Below are 12958 nucleotides of genomic sequence, written 5' to 3' on the forward strand. Positions count from 1 at the left end.
TCCGTCTCTCCCCTCTCTCTCTCTCTCTCTCTCTCTCTCTCTCCGTCTCTTCCCCCCCCCTCTCTCTCTCTCTCTCTCTCTCTCTCTCTCTCTCCGTCTCTCTCTCTCTCTCTCTCTCTCTCTCTCTCTCTCTCTCTCTCTCTCTCTCTCTCTCTCTCCTCTCCTCTCTCTCTCTCTCTCTCTCTCTCTCTCTCCTCTCTCTCTTTATCTCCTCCCCTCTCTTCTATAGTTTTCTTCCTCTACCTTTTAGTCTCTACCTATTCTCATTCTCCACCACATTCTAACCAAAACTAAAAACTGCCCCCAATGGAACATAATACAAGACAATTGTACAGTGTATCAGTGACCATAAAGCATGCAGCTATGCTTTAATGATAGTAAAATAACATCATCACAGATGCCAAGACTGCAAAGGAAGTCACTGGGAGAGGATGGCCCGATAAAACCCTCACAAAATCCAACCATGTCCCAACCAGCCTCCACATTTTGCAATCATCTTTGGGGAATGATAATGACCAAGCAATAAAGCTGCTGATCTTGAACAATTACCTTCCCCCAAAGCAGAAGGCTACAACTCTTTCTATCTCCTACACATCCTAAATGAGTCTGATAACCATTAACCACATGTTCCACTGTGGAGCAGTGGCCAAATCACCCCATTTCTGACTTTGCGAAGTCAGCAAATTATGTTGTAGTATAAGTGTGTATTACTGCTGGTGTGTGTGTGTGAGTGTGTTGGTGTTACAGAACATCTGTGCTGTCTTCCATCCCATTTACATTGTCCACACACAGACAACACTTTTTGATGAGGCTCATGAGAGGACAATGCCAATGCTACTGCTACTCTGTGTCCATGTGAAATCTGAGTAGGTGTATTATAGAATTATGGGGCGGCAGGTAGCTTAGTGGTTAAGAGCGTTGTGCCAGTAACCGAAAGGTCGCTGGTTCTAATCCCCGAGCCGACTAGGTGAAAAATCTGTCGATGTGCCCTTGAGCAAGGCACTTAACCCTAATTGCTCCTGTAAGTCGCTCTGAATAAGAACGTCTGGTAAATGTAAGTATAGAACCCATGTAGCTGAATTTTAGGATCTCAATCAAAGAACAACTTATTCTTGTATTTTATTATTTCTTATTGTTATTGCATTGTTGAGAAAGAACCTGCAAGTAAGCATTTCATTGGACGGTGTATACCATGTGTATCCCGTACATATGACTAATAAAAAACGTAAAACTAGATATCGGTGACTATATCCCTTGGAGTGCAAAGTCAGACAAGGTGGGGCAATTGAGCAGCACGGTGCCCTCCTATGGTCAACAGCTTTCCCCAATCCCCAGTCTATTTTCACAAGTATATGGTCAAATTTCACAACTCTTAGTACAAAACTCAAAAGTTTTTCAAAACTTTAAGTACAACACACAAAATCACACAGTTACTTTTTCACCAAACCTAATCAGTGTTTCATCTAGAAATACCTTTCATATAAAGTAATTGCCTTTCACAATGCAATGCTCACAAAACTTTTCATATGATTCTCTTCTCATTTGTTTAAATACATTTGACCATCACCTAATCCAACTGCGCTTAATGGTTAATCACTTAACCATTTGGTAAACCTATAGATTTTAAACTGCTTTGTCTACTATATATGGATTTTGCAAACTACAGAAATAAAATCTGTACTTGTAAAGTATAAACAAATTACGTGTATGATACATGATAACCATACATAATGACTACTCGTTATTGCTAATTGATTTCACATAGTGGTAACCACAATTGGTCACCATATAAAAGGGTGTGTGTGAACACTTTCAATTTCTTTCAACATGGAGCAGGATAGACAGCAAAGAATTTGTGGACAAGGGGCCCGTCAAAGAGGTGGACATCAGAGAGAAGGCGGTAGACTGCAGGGAACTGTTGTCTAATGAAGTCCAGGCCATCGTCATTGACCATGTGATAAACAGAGGCCTTACCATGGCAGAGGCTGCTAGATTAGTTCACCCCAATCTGAAAAGATCAACTGTCAATTTGATCATGAGAACATTTTGCCTAGAAAACCAGTAAGCCTGCAGGATATGCACTATGCTTTACCATTACATTTACAGTAAATTACATATTGTAATTCATGTAAATTCACAAAACAAGTTAAATTATTCTTACAGAATGATCTATTGACAGTATACTTGGGTGTACCCTCTGAATTGACAGAAGACCCCATGGTGGTGGCCGTGTGCTGACCAACCAGCAGGGGAGGGTGCAGTGGTGGACATGGTGAGGGCCAGGAATAACCTACGGCTGTCCGAAATAAAGCACGCCATTGAGGAAAACGATGACACCTTTTTGCCTATGTGGCATCCATCAGCCTACCAACAATCGCCTGCCTTTTTAAGAGGCACCAGGTATCTATGAAACACATTTACCTGTTGCCTTTTGAGAGAAACAACGACCGGGTGAAATGACTGTGGGCCGAGTATGTTCAGGTAAAGCACTATATACTGTATTACTGTTACTATTTGATGAACATGCTACTTTACAGTATCATATTGGACCTATACTGTAAAATGTCTAACTAAAATATATTCTTAGAGGGTGATGGTGCTTGATGCTGCTGTGAACCATCACAAGTATATATTTGTTGATGAAGCGCGATTCAACCTGGCCAAAACTCAACGCCGTGGGCGGAACCTCATTGGCCAACGGGCGACCGTCCAAGTGCCTGGACAACGTGGTGGAAACATCTCCATATGAGCAGCTATCGCTGAAGATGGTTTGGTAGGACGTAGACCATTACTTGGATCCTACAATGCTGCACACCTCATTGTGTTTCTCAATGAAATTGGGCAGGCCTGTCAAGGTGAATGGGTCACCTATGTCATTGTGTCAAGTTCCACTATGCAGGGGTGGTTCAGGCATAGTTTCGGGCCCATCCCTGATTCGTGACCCTATACCTGCACCCATACTCTCCTTTCCTCAACCCTATTCAAGAATGGGGGTGGAAGGTGTACGATCGCCATCCCGATGAGCGTACCACCCTCCTTCTGGCCATGGATGAGGCATGCGACGACAATGCAGACCAATGTCAAGCTTGAATTCCCGCGGTGCATAAACAATGAGGACATTCACTCTGGATGAGAATTTATGGCCCAACGCTCAAGACAGGCTTGATGCAAATTAATGCGTGCTAAATGTTATGTATTATTTTCATTCTTTTAATGTTTCATTTAATTTCTTACATTTGATTAGACACTACACCTATGTTGCAAAAAAACACATTTTATTTTTCAAATATAATTGCATGAATGCTTGTAGAGGATATCTTCATTGATCACACCTTTGATTACACATTGGATACAGTGGCTTGCGAAAGTATTCACCACCCTTGGCATTGTTCCTATTTTGTTGCCTCACAACCTGGAATTAAAATAGATTTTTTGGGGGTAGTATCATTTGATTTACACAACATGCCTACCACTTTGAAGATGCAAAGTAATTTTAATTGTGAAATAAGACCTTGAGCATGCATAACTATTCACCACCCCAAAGTCAATACTTTGTAGAGCCACCTTTTGCAGCAATTACAGCTGCAAGTATCTTGGTATGTCTCTATAAGCTTGGCTCATCTAGCCACAGGGATTTTTGCCCATTCTTCAAGGCAAAGCTGCTCCAGCTCCTTCAAGTTGGATGGGTTCCGCTGGTGTACAGCAATCTTTAAGTCATACCACAGATTCTCAATTGGATTGAGGCCATTCCAAGACATTTAAATGTTTCCCCTTAAACCACTCAAGTGTTTGTTTAGCAGTATGCTTAGGGTCATTGTCCTGCTGGAAGGTTAACCTCTGTCCCAGTCTCAAATCTCTGGAAGACAAACAGTTTTCCCTCAAGAATTTCCCTGTATTTAGTGACATCCATCATTCCTTCAATTCTGACCTGTTTCCCAGTCCCTGCCGATGAAAAACATCCCCACAGCATGATGCTGCCACCACCATGCTTCACTGTGGGGATGGTATTCTCGGGGTGATGAGAGGTGTTGGGTTTGCGCCAGACGTAGTGTTTTCCTTGATGGCCAAAAATCTCAATTTTAGTTTCATCTGACCAGAGTACCGTCTTCCATATGTTTGGGGAGTCTCCCACATGCCTTTTGGTGAACACCAAACGTGTTTTCGCTTATTTCTTTCTTTAAGCAATGGCTTTTTTCTGGCCACTCTTCGGTAAAGCCCAGCTCTGTGGAGTGTACGGCTTAAAGTGGTCCTATGGACAGATACTCCAATCTCCGCTGTGGAGCTTTGCAGCTCCTTCAGGGTTATCTTTGGTCTCTTTGTTGCCTCTCTGATTAATGCCCTCCTTGCCTGGTCCGTGAGTTTTGGTGGGCAGCCCTCTCTTGGTAGGTTTGTTGTGGTGCCACATTCTTTCCATTTTTTAATAATGGATTTAATGGTGCTCTGTGAGATGTTCAAAGTTTCGGATACTTTTTTATAATCCAAACCTGATCTGTACTTCTCCACAACTTTGTCCCTGACCTGTTTGGAGAGCTCCTTGGTCTTCATGGTGCCGCTTGCTTGGTGGTGCCCCTTACTTAGTGGTGTTGCAGACTCTGGGGCCTTTCAGAACAGGTGTATATATACTGAGATCATGTGACACTTAGATTGCACACAGGTGGACTTTATTTAACTAATTATGTGACTTCTGAAGGTAATTGGTTGCACCAGATCTTATTTAGGGGCTTCATAGCAAAGGGGGTGAATACAAATGCATGCACCACCTTTCCGTTATAAATTTTTTAGAATTTTTTGAAATAAGTTATTTTTTTCATTTCACTTCACCAATTTTGACAATTTTGTCCATTACATGAAATCCAAATAAAAATCCATTTAAATTACAGGTTGTAATGCAACAAAATAAGAAAAACGCCAAGGGGGATGAATACTTCTGCAAGGCACTGTAGATATTATGGAAATTATAGATTTTCTGTCAATTTTGTTGGGTAATGTAAGTGTATTGCCCAATGTGAAAACTGTAATTTACAGTACTGTAGTATATTGCTTTCAGCTTTTCTAAGGGCGATTTGAAACGCGTGTCTTGCATTGTTTGCTATTGGATTAACTGGTAGTTAAAACAACTAAATTGAAAAGATCTCATTGTGTTTAGGTGATTAAACCAATGTTCTCTTTACATTTCATAAACTTATATTTAGACTCAATGGTTGTGGTGAGAGGTTTACAATCCAAATGAATGCACAATGACAGGTTTTGCATGAAAGACTGGCTGTGTGACCAGTTTGGTGTTTTGTACCAAAAGTTGTGAAAATGTACTAAAGAGATAAAAAAGGAAGAAAATAAGCTAAACACATAAGCAGCTGGTCTGCTGGTGAGGCAGAGTATGTCTGTGTGTGTGTGTGGGGGGGGGGGGGTGTCTCTGTTACCTGCTTCCTGCACTCCTCTTCAGCGCTAGATGGGCCAGGCTTATTGGAAACAGAGGCGTAGAGGTTGCCAGGCCCTATTTGGAGGCCCTCAGGAGCCAAATTAGGGCTCCCCAAGGGCCACATTAGAGCCTGTTAACTAAGTTGGATGGAGAAATGGACCAAGGGAGCTGACTGACAGACTGGAGCTCAGACTCCGATTGCATCCTAAATGGCACCCTATTCCCTATATAGTGCACTGACAGACCGGAATAGGGTGTAGCATTTGGGACAGCTGCAGACTCATCTCAGGGCTATAGTCTCTATTCTCTCCTCTGCCTTTTGTTTGCCTGCTGATTGGGAGATAGCAGCCAGTTCCTGACAATAGAGGCTTTTCAGGTGGGATGTCTTTTGGGAAAAAACGGCTGGGGAAAGATAATGTATTCCGGTATTTCAACGCAAAGGTGGCTACAGTATTGTGTTATGGGAGATGGGTTTGCTGATTCTTCCAAGAACAGTCCTTGCAGGTTAATATGTGATGTTTCTTTTTGTGTGTTTAAACCCGAGTCATCTTCACACAAGACTGGGTTAGCCTGTTGAACTGAAGCCTAGACAACATTTCTGCTATATTATTGCCACATTCTTGATACCCATCCAAGCATTTCTTTTATTTCTTTACAAGAAAATCAACAAGGGTAGAGGTCAATGAGTGAGGACATTTTCGTATTAGAATTCAACCATAAAGACTGGGGCCATGTACTTCCTGTCCCCTCTGTCTCCCCGCCCCTTAGGTGTGATTGACAGGCCTGTTGACAGCTCATATAGGCCCCAGATGAGACCTGCTCACTGTCCCTCACACTCTCCTCCATCTGATGCCCCACTGGGAACGATCATAGATCACCTAACACACACACACAGCCCACATTCTTCAAGCCACTGGAGCCACTTGATCATCTGACGTAGACGTTTAAGATCACCGTATAGAGGCCTGGCTTCAAACCCCCAGGGTGAGGTGGCTTTTCCTCATAGGGCTCATAAAAGGGCACTCACTCTGTTTTAATATGAAAAATCTTAAATTACAAATTAATTTGAGCAAATTCAGAATTTTATCACAGCAAATCCTGCGATTAATTTGATTACATGTTTGAATCGTTTGACAGCCCTAATTATCTTTCCTCTTGTCATAACCAAAACTATAAATAGTAAATGGTAGGAAATATCATTCAGTTATATAATTTAATCTTCAACGTATTTTGCTAAAAAACAGGCAAGTGCTGCAACTAATTAGGATAACGACCAGTGAAAAGACTATAAGCAAAAGTCAGTCATACTGAGGGTGCATCTCAATAGTGTTGAGTCCTTTCATGTCCTACCCTCTATGAGTGACAGGAGACAAGGAAAGAAAACCATGAAAGAGTATTGAGACACACCCATAATCGTGTGCAATTCTCCTGGGCTGGAATGCAATTTCACTAACGACAAGAGGGAGGAGCCGGGAGCAAGCTCCAAGATTCTGCTTTAAAATGAAATATCATTGAATTCACAACAGACACTATGTCAAAAATCAGAATGGGGTTGAGTGTAGATTTGGTTTGGTTTGTTGTGCTTGTCTCATTCAAGTCATTCAGTGATGCCCAGAGTTTGCTTTTTCCAATGCCATCACGTATTCAAGAAACATCTGACTTTGTCAGCTATGGTCCACAGCAGCAAGCAGAAGAGCCTGTGAGCACACACTCACGGATGCCCACCCAAGACTTATTCAGGCCTATTCAGACCCCTATGCCATTTGAACAAAGGATACCTGTTCAAATCCCTGTCCAAGCTGAGCACCGGAAACTTGCACCATCTCCTATACAGTTTGAATATAGAAACCCTGTCAAAAAACCAACCCAGGTGCCTGTAAAATATGAATCTCAACAGCCTGCCAGAAAGCAACAGGTGTTTCAACTAGGGAAACAGTCTGTGCAGGGCCCAGTACTGAACCATATGGTGAAGGAGGCCAAAGTGCCTGTGGAGTTTGAGCTGAAGAATCCAGTGTCTGCCACCAGCGTAGCGGTCCAGTGCGGGGAGGACATGGTTCGGGTGGAGGTCAAGCAGGATTTCCTAGGGAACGGTCAGTTGATCCGACCGTCTGATCTGACCCTGGGAGGCTGCACGTCCACAGAGTTTGACCATGCTGACCAGAGGCTGCTGTTTGAGTCTGAGCTGCAAGAATGTAGGAGCACACTAACGGTATGTTTGGGCCTAGTGTCTGTGTGTGGGGAATTTGTACAAAGAATAGTTCAGTTCCATACGTGTTGCAAGCTACAAAAGAACACACATTAAGTTATACTGTATATTGATAAGGCTCATTCACATTGAATGGGTTCTGTATTGGTAATTGTTATTGGCAACATGTTTAGTTTGGAATGAGAAATGGAACAGAACATCTGTAGATTCCAGAGTCACTGTCTTTGTACAGGGAAGAGTGGATTGTATTGATGCTTAGTGGTGTTGTAGTACGATATGCAGTGCTGGAAAGTGACTTTGTTTTCTTTAGATAACCGAGGATGTACTCATCTATACCTTTACCCTTATCTACACACCAACACCAGTTGAAGGCACTCCCATTGTAAGAACAAATTATGCTGAGGTTGGAGTTGAATGCCATTATCAAAAGTAAGGACTTTCGTCTCTCTTTTCAAATGATTTCCATGTTTGTTCTAATGAACACAACCCGGCTCTTGCTGTAAAATGTTTGTATCCATCAGGAAGCACAATGTGACCAGTAATGCTCTGAAGCCTACCTGGGTTCCCTATGCCTCCACCAAGGTTGCAGAGCAGCAGTTGGTATTTTCTCTCAGGCTCATGACAGGTGGGTATAGAACATGGGCTTTAAAGGTGCAATCTAACTTTCATCACTCCAGTAGGAACTTGAGATTCTGTGAACACATTTGACCAAGAAGCTAAGCAAATTCTTAGTCGCCAATACCCACCCTCAAACTTTCAAAACAAGTGCAGGGGCTGCATTTTTGACTGGAAGTAAAGGTGAGACTACTCCTTTAAAGTTGACCTCTGCCATTTTGGGTTATAGAGTACCAACGTATGAGTCATAATACCCATAAAACCTAGCGGTCAAACAGGGAAATGGTTCCAATAATTTTTTCTATCATTCATTTTTCCCATAGGGGATTTTTGTGTAGGCTTACCATGGCATGACGTTTTGATAACTGTGTCAATCTCTCTAGGACAGTCACTTTTATTAATATATTCGCCTGTATCTACCCCCAAAGTAAATGCTAATTAGCTGCTAATGTGGCTATCATAAAGCGCTACAAATGCCATGATCTGGACGAGACTGCCGAATCAAGGCAAAGGTAAGAATCTCTGGATTAACTATCTAATGTTAGCTAAATGAAAAAAAAAAATGGCTAAATCTTTAAATTGACAATTCTGTGTACTGTCTTGTGCAAGTTTAAAATTAACACAATACCTGTTAGCAAAGGTGTCAGCTAGAGATGACGTGCAGGACCTTGCAGGGATTTGTAGTCTTGCGTATGTCTACATTGATGCTAATTAGCATTTTAGAATCAGAGTAAATAGAGCAGAATATATTGATAAAAGTAACCTGGTCCGAGAGCGATTTACATGGCTATCAAAACGTCACGCCAGGGTAAGCTTAAACAAAACACAGCCCTTATTTTAAGTTTTCTAAAATCCCCTATGGGGAAAAGGAATGGTGGAAAAACAACTGGAACCATTTCCCTGCTTGACCTCTTGGTTTTATGGGTATTATGACACATCCACTGTGGGGCTCTTGCTGCTTTAGCTTTTTTCTCTTTCAGATGACTGGCAATTTGAGAGGCCCTCCAGTGTCTACTTTCTGGGGCATGTCATGAACATTGAAGCCTCCATTATCCAAGCCCACCACACAACTCTCCGTGTCTACGTGGACAGCTGTGTGGCTACGCTGGCCCCTGAAATGGCCTCTAAACCTAGATATTCCTTCATTGAGAACCATGGGTGCGTGAGCGGTGCGTGTGTGTGTTCCCCTTCCAGCTTATCGTACTTCTGTATTACATTTACATTTACATTTTAGTCATTTAGCAGACGCTCTTAACCAGAGCGACTTACAGGAGCAATTAGGGTTAAGTGCCTTGCTCAAGGGCACATTAACGTCATTTAGCAGACGCTCTTAGCCAGAGCGACTCACAAATTGGTGCGTTCACCCTATAGCCAGTGGGATAACCACTTTACAATTTGGGGGGGGGGGGGGGGGGGGGGTTAGAAGGAATACTTTATCCTATCCCAGGTATTCCTTAAAGAGGTGGGGTTGTATATTGTGAATGTAAATGAAACTTTAGGTGGGGTTGTATATTATAGCTGTATATTGTGAATGTAAATGAAACTTTGTTTTTATTTCATCCCATCAGGTGTCTGACTGATGCCAGACAGACAGGCTCCATGTCCCACTTCCTGCAGCAAACTGAGGATGACAAACTCCAGTTTCAGCTTGAGGCCTTCAGGTTCCACCAAGATGAGAGGAGCTCTGTGAGTAACAATACATTCACCTGAAGGTTTTATTTTTAGTCGGTATGTACTGTACTCATCTGTCTTGTTCATTAGGCATTAAATGGAAGAAAACAAACGGGAAACACCTGGACTTGTCTAATAAGAAACACTGACTTTGATTTTCTGTTTACTCTAATGAACACACCCCTGTACAAGTAATATCTCTCCTACCTTCTTATAGATGTACATCACATGTCATCTGAGAGCAAGGTCGGCCTCTGCTTCCATTGACTCAGAACACAAGGCTTGCTCGTTTACTACAGAGGGAAACCGGTTTGTCTATGGGGATTGAGTTTATACTGCACATGGGCACAACTATAATACTGCAAACCTGGATGTTTATATATTGGATTTGTATAGAGCTAGAACCCAAAGCTATACATGGTTTTAATTTGTTTGTATTTTCTGAACTGGTGTCTTGTTTTTCTTCCTCTAAGGTGGGTTTCAGCAGGTGGAGATGACCAGGTGTGTGGCTGCTGTGACTCCACCTGTGGCATGAGAAAGGGGAGGAGTCTGCCGACTGACAATGTATTCTACCAGAGTAAGCTTTGACGTTTATGATTTGGTCATCAATGTTGGTGGTGTTTTTCTATCAAGTGGAGTCTAGCTTGCATCTCTTCCCCATCCGATTGTGTACACTGACTTATTACTGTTTCACAACAGATAGTTGGGAAGCGGAGGCTGCCCTCGGTCCCATCTTAGTCCAGGACTCTGACTGGCTACAGATGGATGAGTTCCCTGAGGAGCAGGCGTCTCAACTAGAGGTCAACTACCAGAGCACAACAGGTGAAGGACTTTTGCATTGGCTGTAGTTGTTCATTAGGGCACACTTTAAAAAAACATTTAGCAATGGTGAGTAAAAATCTGTGTTCTTATTGGACAAGTTAAGATACCTCCCTATTTCAAACTGAAGCTTTGAGAAACTGCTAAAAACCCATGCTATAAGCTAGCGCTTGTAGGTAAGCATTTTGACAGAAATGTTGTAATTACTGAGTTTATGATAAAGTTGAATTATATTCTGAGTGAAATAATTTCACTTCCTTCCTCAGGCGTGTCTCTCATGATGATACTGCTGGCTGCTGTGTGTGCAGCTGTGGGAGTGGTCTCGCTCACTGCACTGGCGACATTGCTGTATTTGAGGCTACGCAAGCCCCACAGGCAACAACCATGTAGATGACAATAAACATGTTCTGAACTGACTTGAATTGTCTGCAGTCTTTTTTACATCTTTGGAATAGGGTATGATCCAGATCATTAAATCATAGTTGCGCTGAGGCGGATTATCAGATCCCATAAAGTCCATTTGATATGATGCAGCAAGATGTGCAGCGCGACCGCAAAGAAGATGACCTGGAATACCATTTTATTTGGTTAATTAATGTTATTGAGGCTGTGGTGTCCAATCGGTTTCTCATGAATAGGCTAGATTTTAGAGAAAGAATCAGCAGACACTGCAGTCCTCTGTGACTGAAGCTAAATCAACGAGCCAGTGAGCTCATGCAGTTGTTGCTTGCAGTAACCACCGCTCCTTGGTAACACGTACAACAGTTTTTAAAAAATCTATTCACTTAAAATGCAATCAGGATTGGGGAGTAACTGATTACATGTAATTACATTACCAGCTAAAGTATTGTAATTAGATTACAGATACTTTTGAAAACTAGATTACTTAATGGATTACTTTTAAATTCAGAAAGGATGTTTGCAAAAATAAATACATTATGACATTGTTCTGTTTTCTCAATTACATTCAATTCAGCGTTGAGTTTAAGTTTGTTCCATCTGAGCGAGTCTGACCATAAGTCTTAGACCACTGTCACACAAAATGTGTTCCTTTTAGTCTTCTAATGCCTATTAAGGGAAAAGTAATCAGATTACGTTACTGAGTTTGGTTTATCCAAAAGTTATGTTACTGATTACAATTTCACAGGTCACTGATTACTTTTATATAACGCAATATCCAGATTTACTTCACCAAATCATTAACATAAACTGTATTCAAAGTTGACATGGCCATTACAAAACGGTTACATTCTGAACCAAGGATTGCCTACTTTAGGCTAGCGTGGTTGAACCAGACTCACTCAATGGTGAGCACGACGTTCAGTCTGGTTTAACCAGGCTAAGGCCAGCCCTGAACCCAGGCATCACTATTACATTGTAGTTTGATGAAAAACATGCCGTCTGGTGTTTCATGCTCGGTGCTGTCATCACCCACGGCTGTGGTATGAGAGTATGTATATGGCCGTTGCATACCAATGTCATGGAGCAATATATATTCAACATCACACTCGATCTGGGGGACAATAACAATGTTCTGGGTGCTAGACATGTGACTGGCCTCTCTCTGTAGCTAGGGACACAGCCCATTAAGTTTGATGTGTGGCTGCCCTCCGGGTCATGTATACTGTCAGTCAAAATGGCTGATTCACAAACACAAACACAGATTCAAATTGAGACACACGCACTCTTGTATTCTCACTGTTTTACTTGTCAGTTTGTGCCCCCACAAAACAACAGACATCTGTGAACACATTTGGGCAATAACAGTAGAATGATGCACTGAATTTATTCTCAATCGTTCAAAGTTGATCTCTTCTCTCTCTGTCCTAGCCATTTCCTTGGCTTAAGCCTTAGACCCTCCTACACCTTCTGTGTTCACACATCTGAAAGTACTGGATAGGTGAAAGTTGTATGACACACACATTATCTAAAGTCTCGTTCAGGCCCTGCTTTTGTCCCATTCCAGGGAAACTTCCCGGGGTGAGAGAGATTCAGGAGACTCCTGTCATGTGGCCTGCTGATGCTCTATTAAACATGTCTTTCATTACCACCATAGCAGGCAGGCACGAGCGTGTGTGTCGCGCACAACACATACACACACAGCCACCAGGCCTGCACATGGGAACAAACACCCTATTAAAGTGGGGTGTTATTTATTACTATAATAAAGGCTCACAGTGTTGCTTGTATGGTGTTTTTAATCATGTCTATTCATCTTCCAAGGCTGG

The 12958-nt window shown here is 42.2% G+C and overlaps 1 protein-coding gene across 1 annotated transcript; it reads left to right on the forward strand.

Moving 5' to 3' along the window:
- Positions 1-7382: 7382 nt before the first annotated feature.
- LOC311112504 (zona pellucida sperm-binding protein 3-like) lies at positions 7383-11124 on the forward strand (the record flags this gene model as incomplete). Its single annotated transcript, XM_084155637.1, has 9 exons — positions 7383-7628; positions 7936-8054; positions 8147-8250; positions 9221-9398; positions 9809-9926; positions 10129-10220; positions 10385-10488; positions 10611-10733; positions 10997-11124. The coding sequence occupies 9 exons, from the start codon at positions 7383-7385 to the stop codon at positions 11122-11124; spliced, it is 1212 nt and encodes a 403-aa protein (XP_084011763.1).
- Between the last annotated feature and the right edge of the window lie 1834 nt (positions 11125-12958).

This window comes from Coregonus lavaretus (assembly GCF_964263955.1).
Source record: "Coregonus lavaretus genome assembly, chromosome: 38".
In the NCBI taxonomy this organism is placed as follows: domain Eukaryota; kingdom Metazoa; phylum Chordata; class Actinopteri; order Salmoniformes; family Salmonidae; genus Coregonus; species Coregonus lavaretus.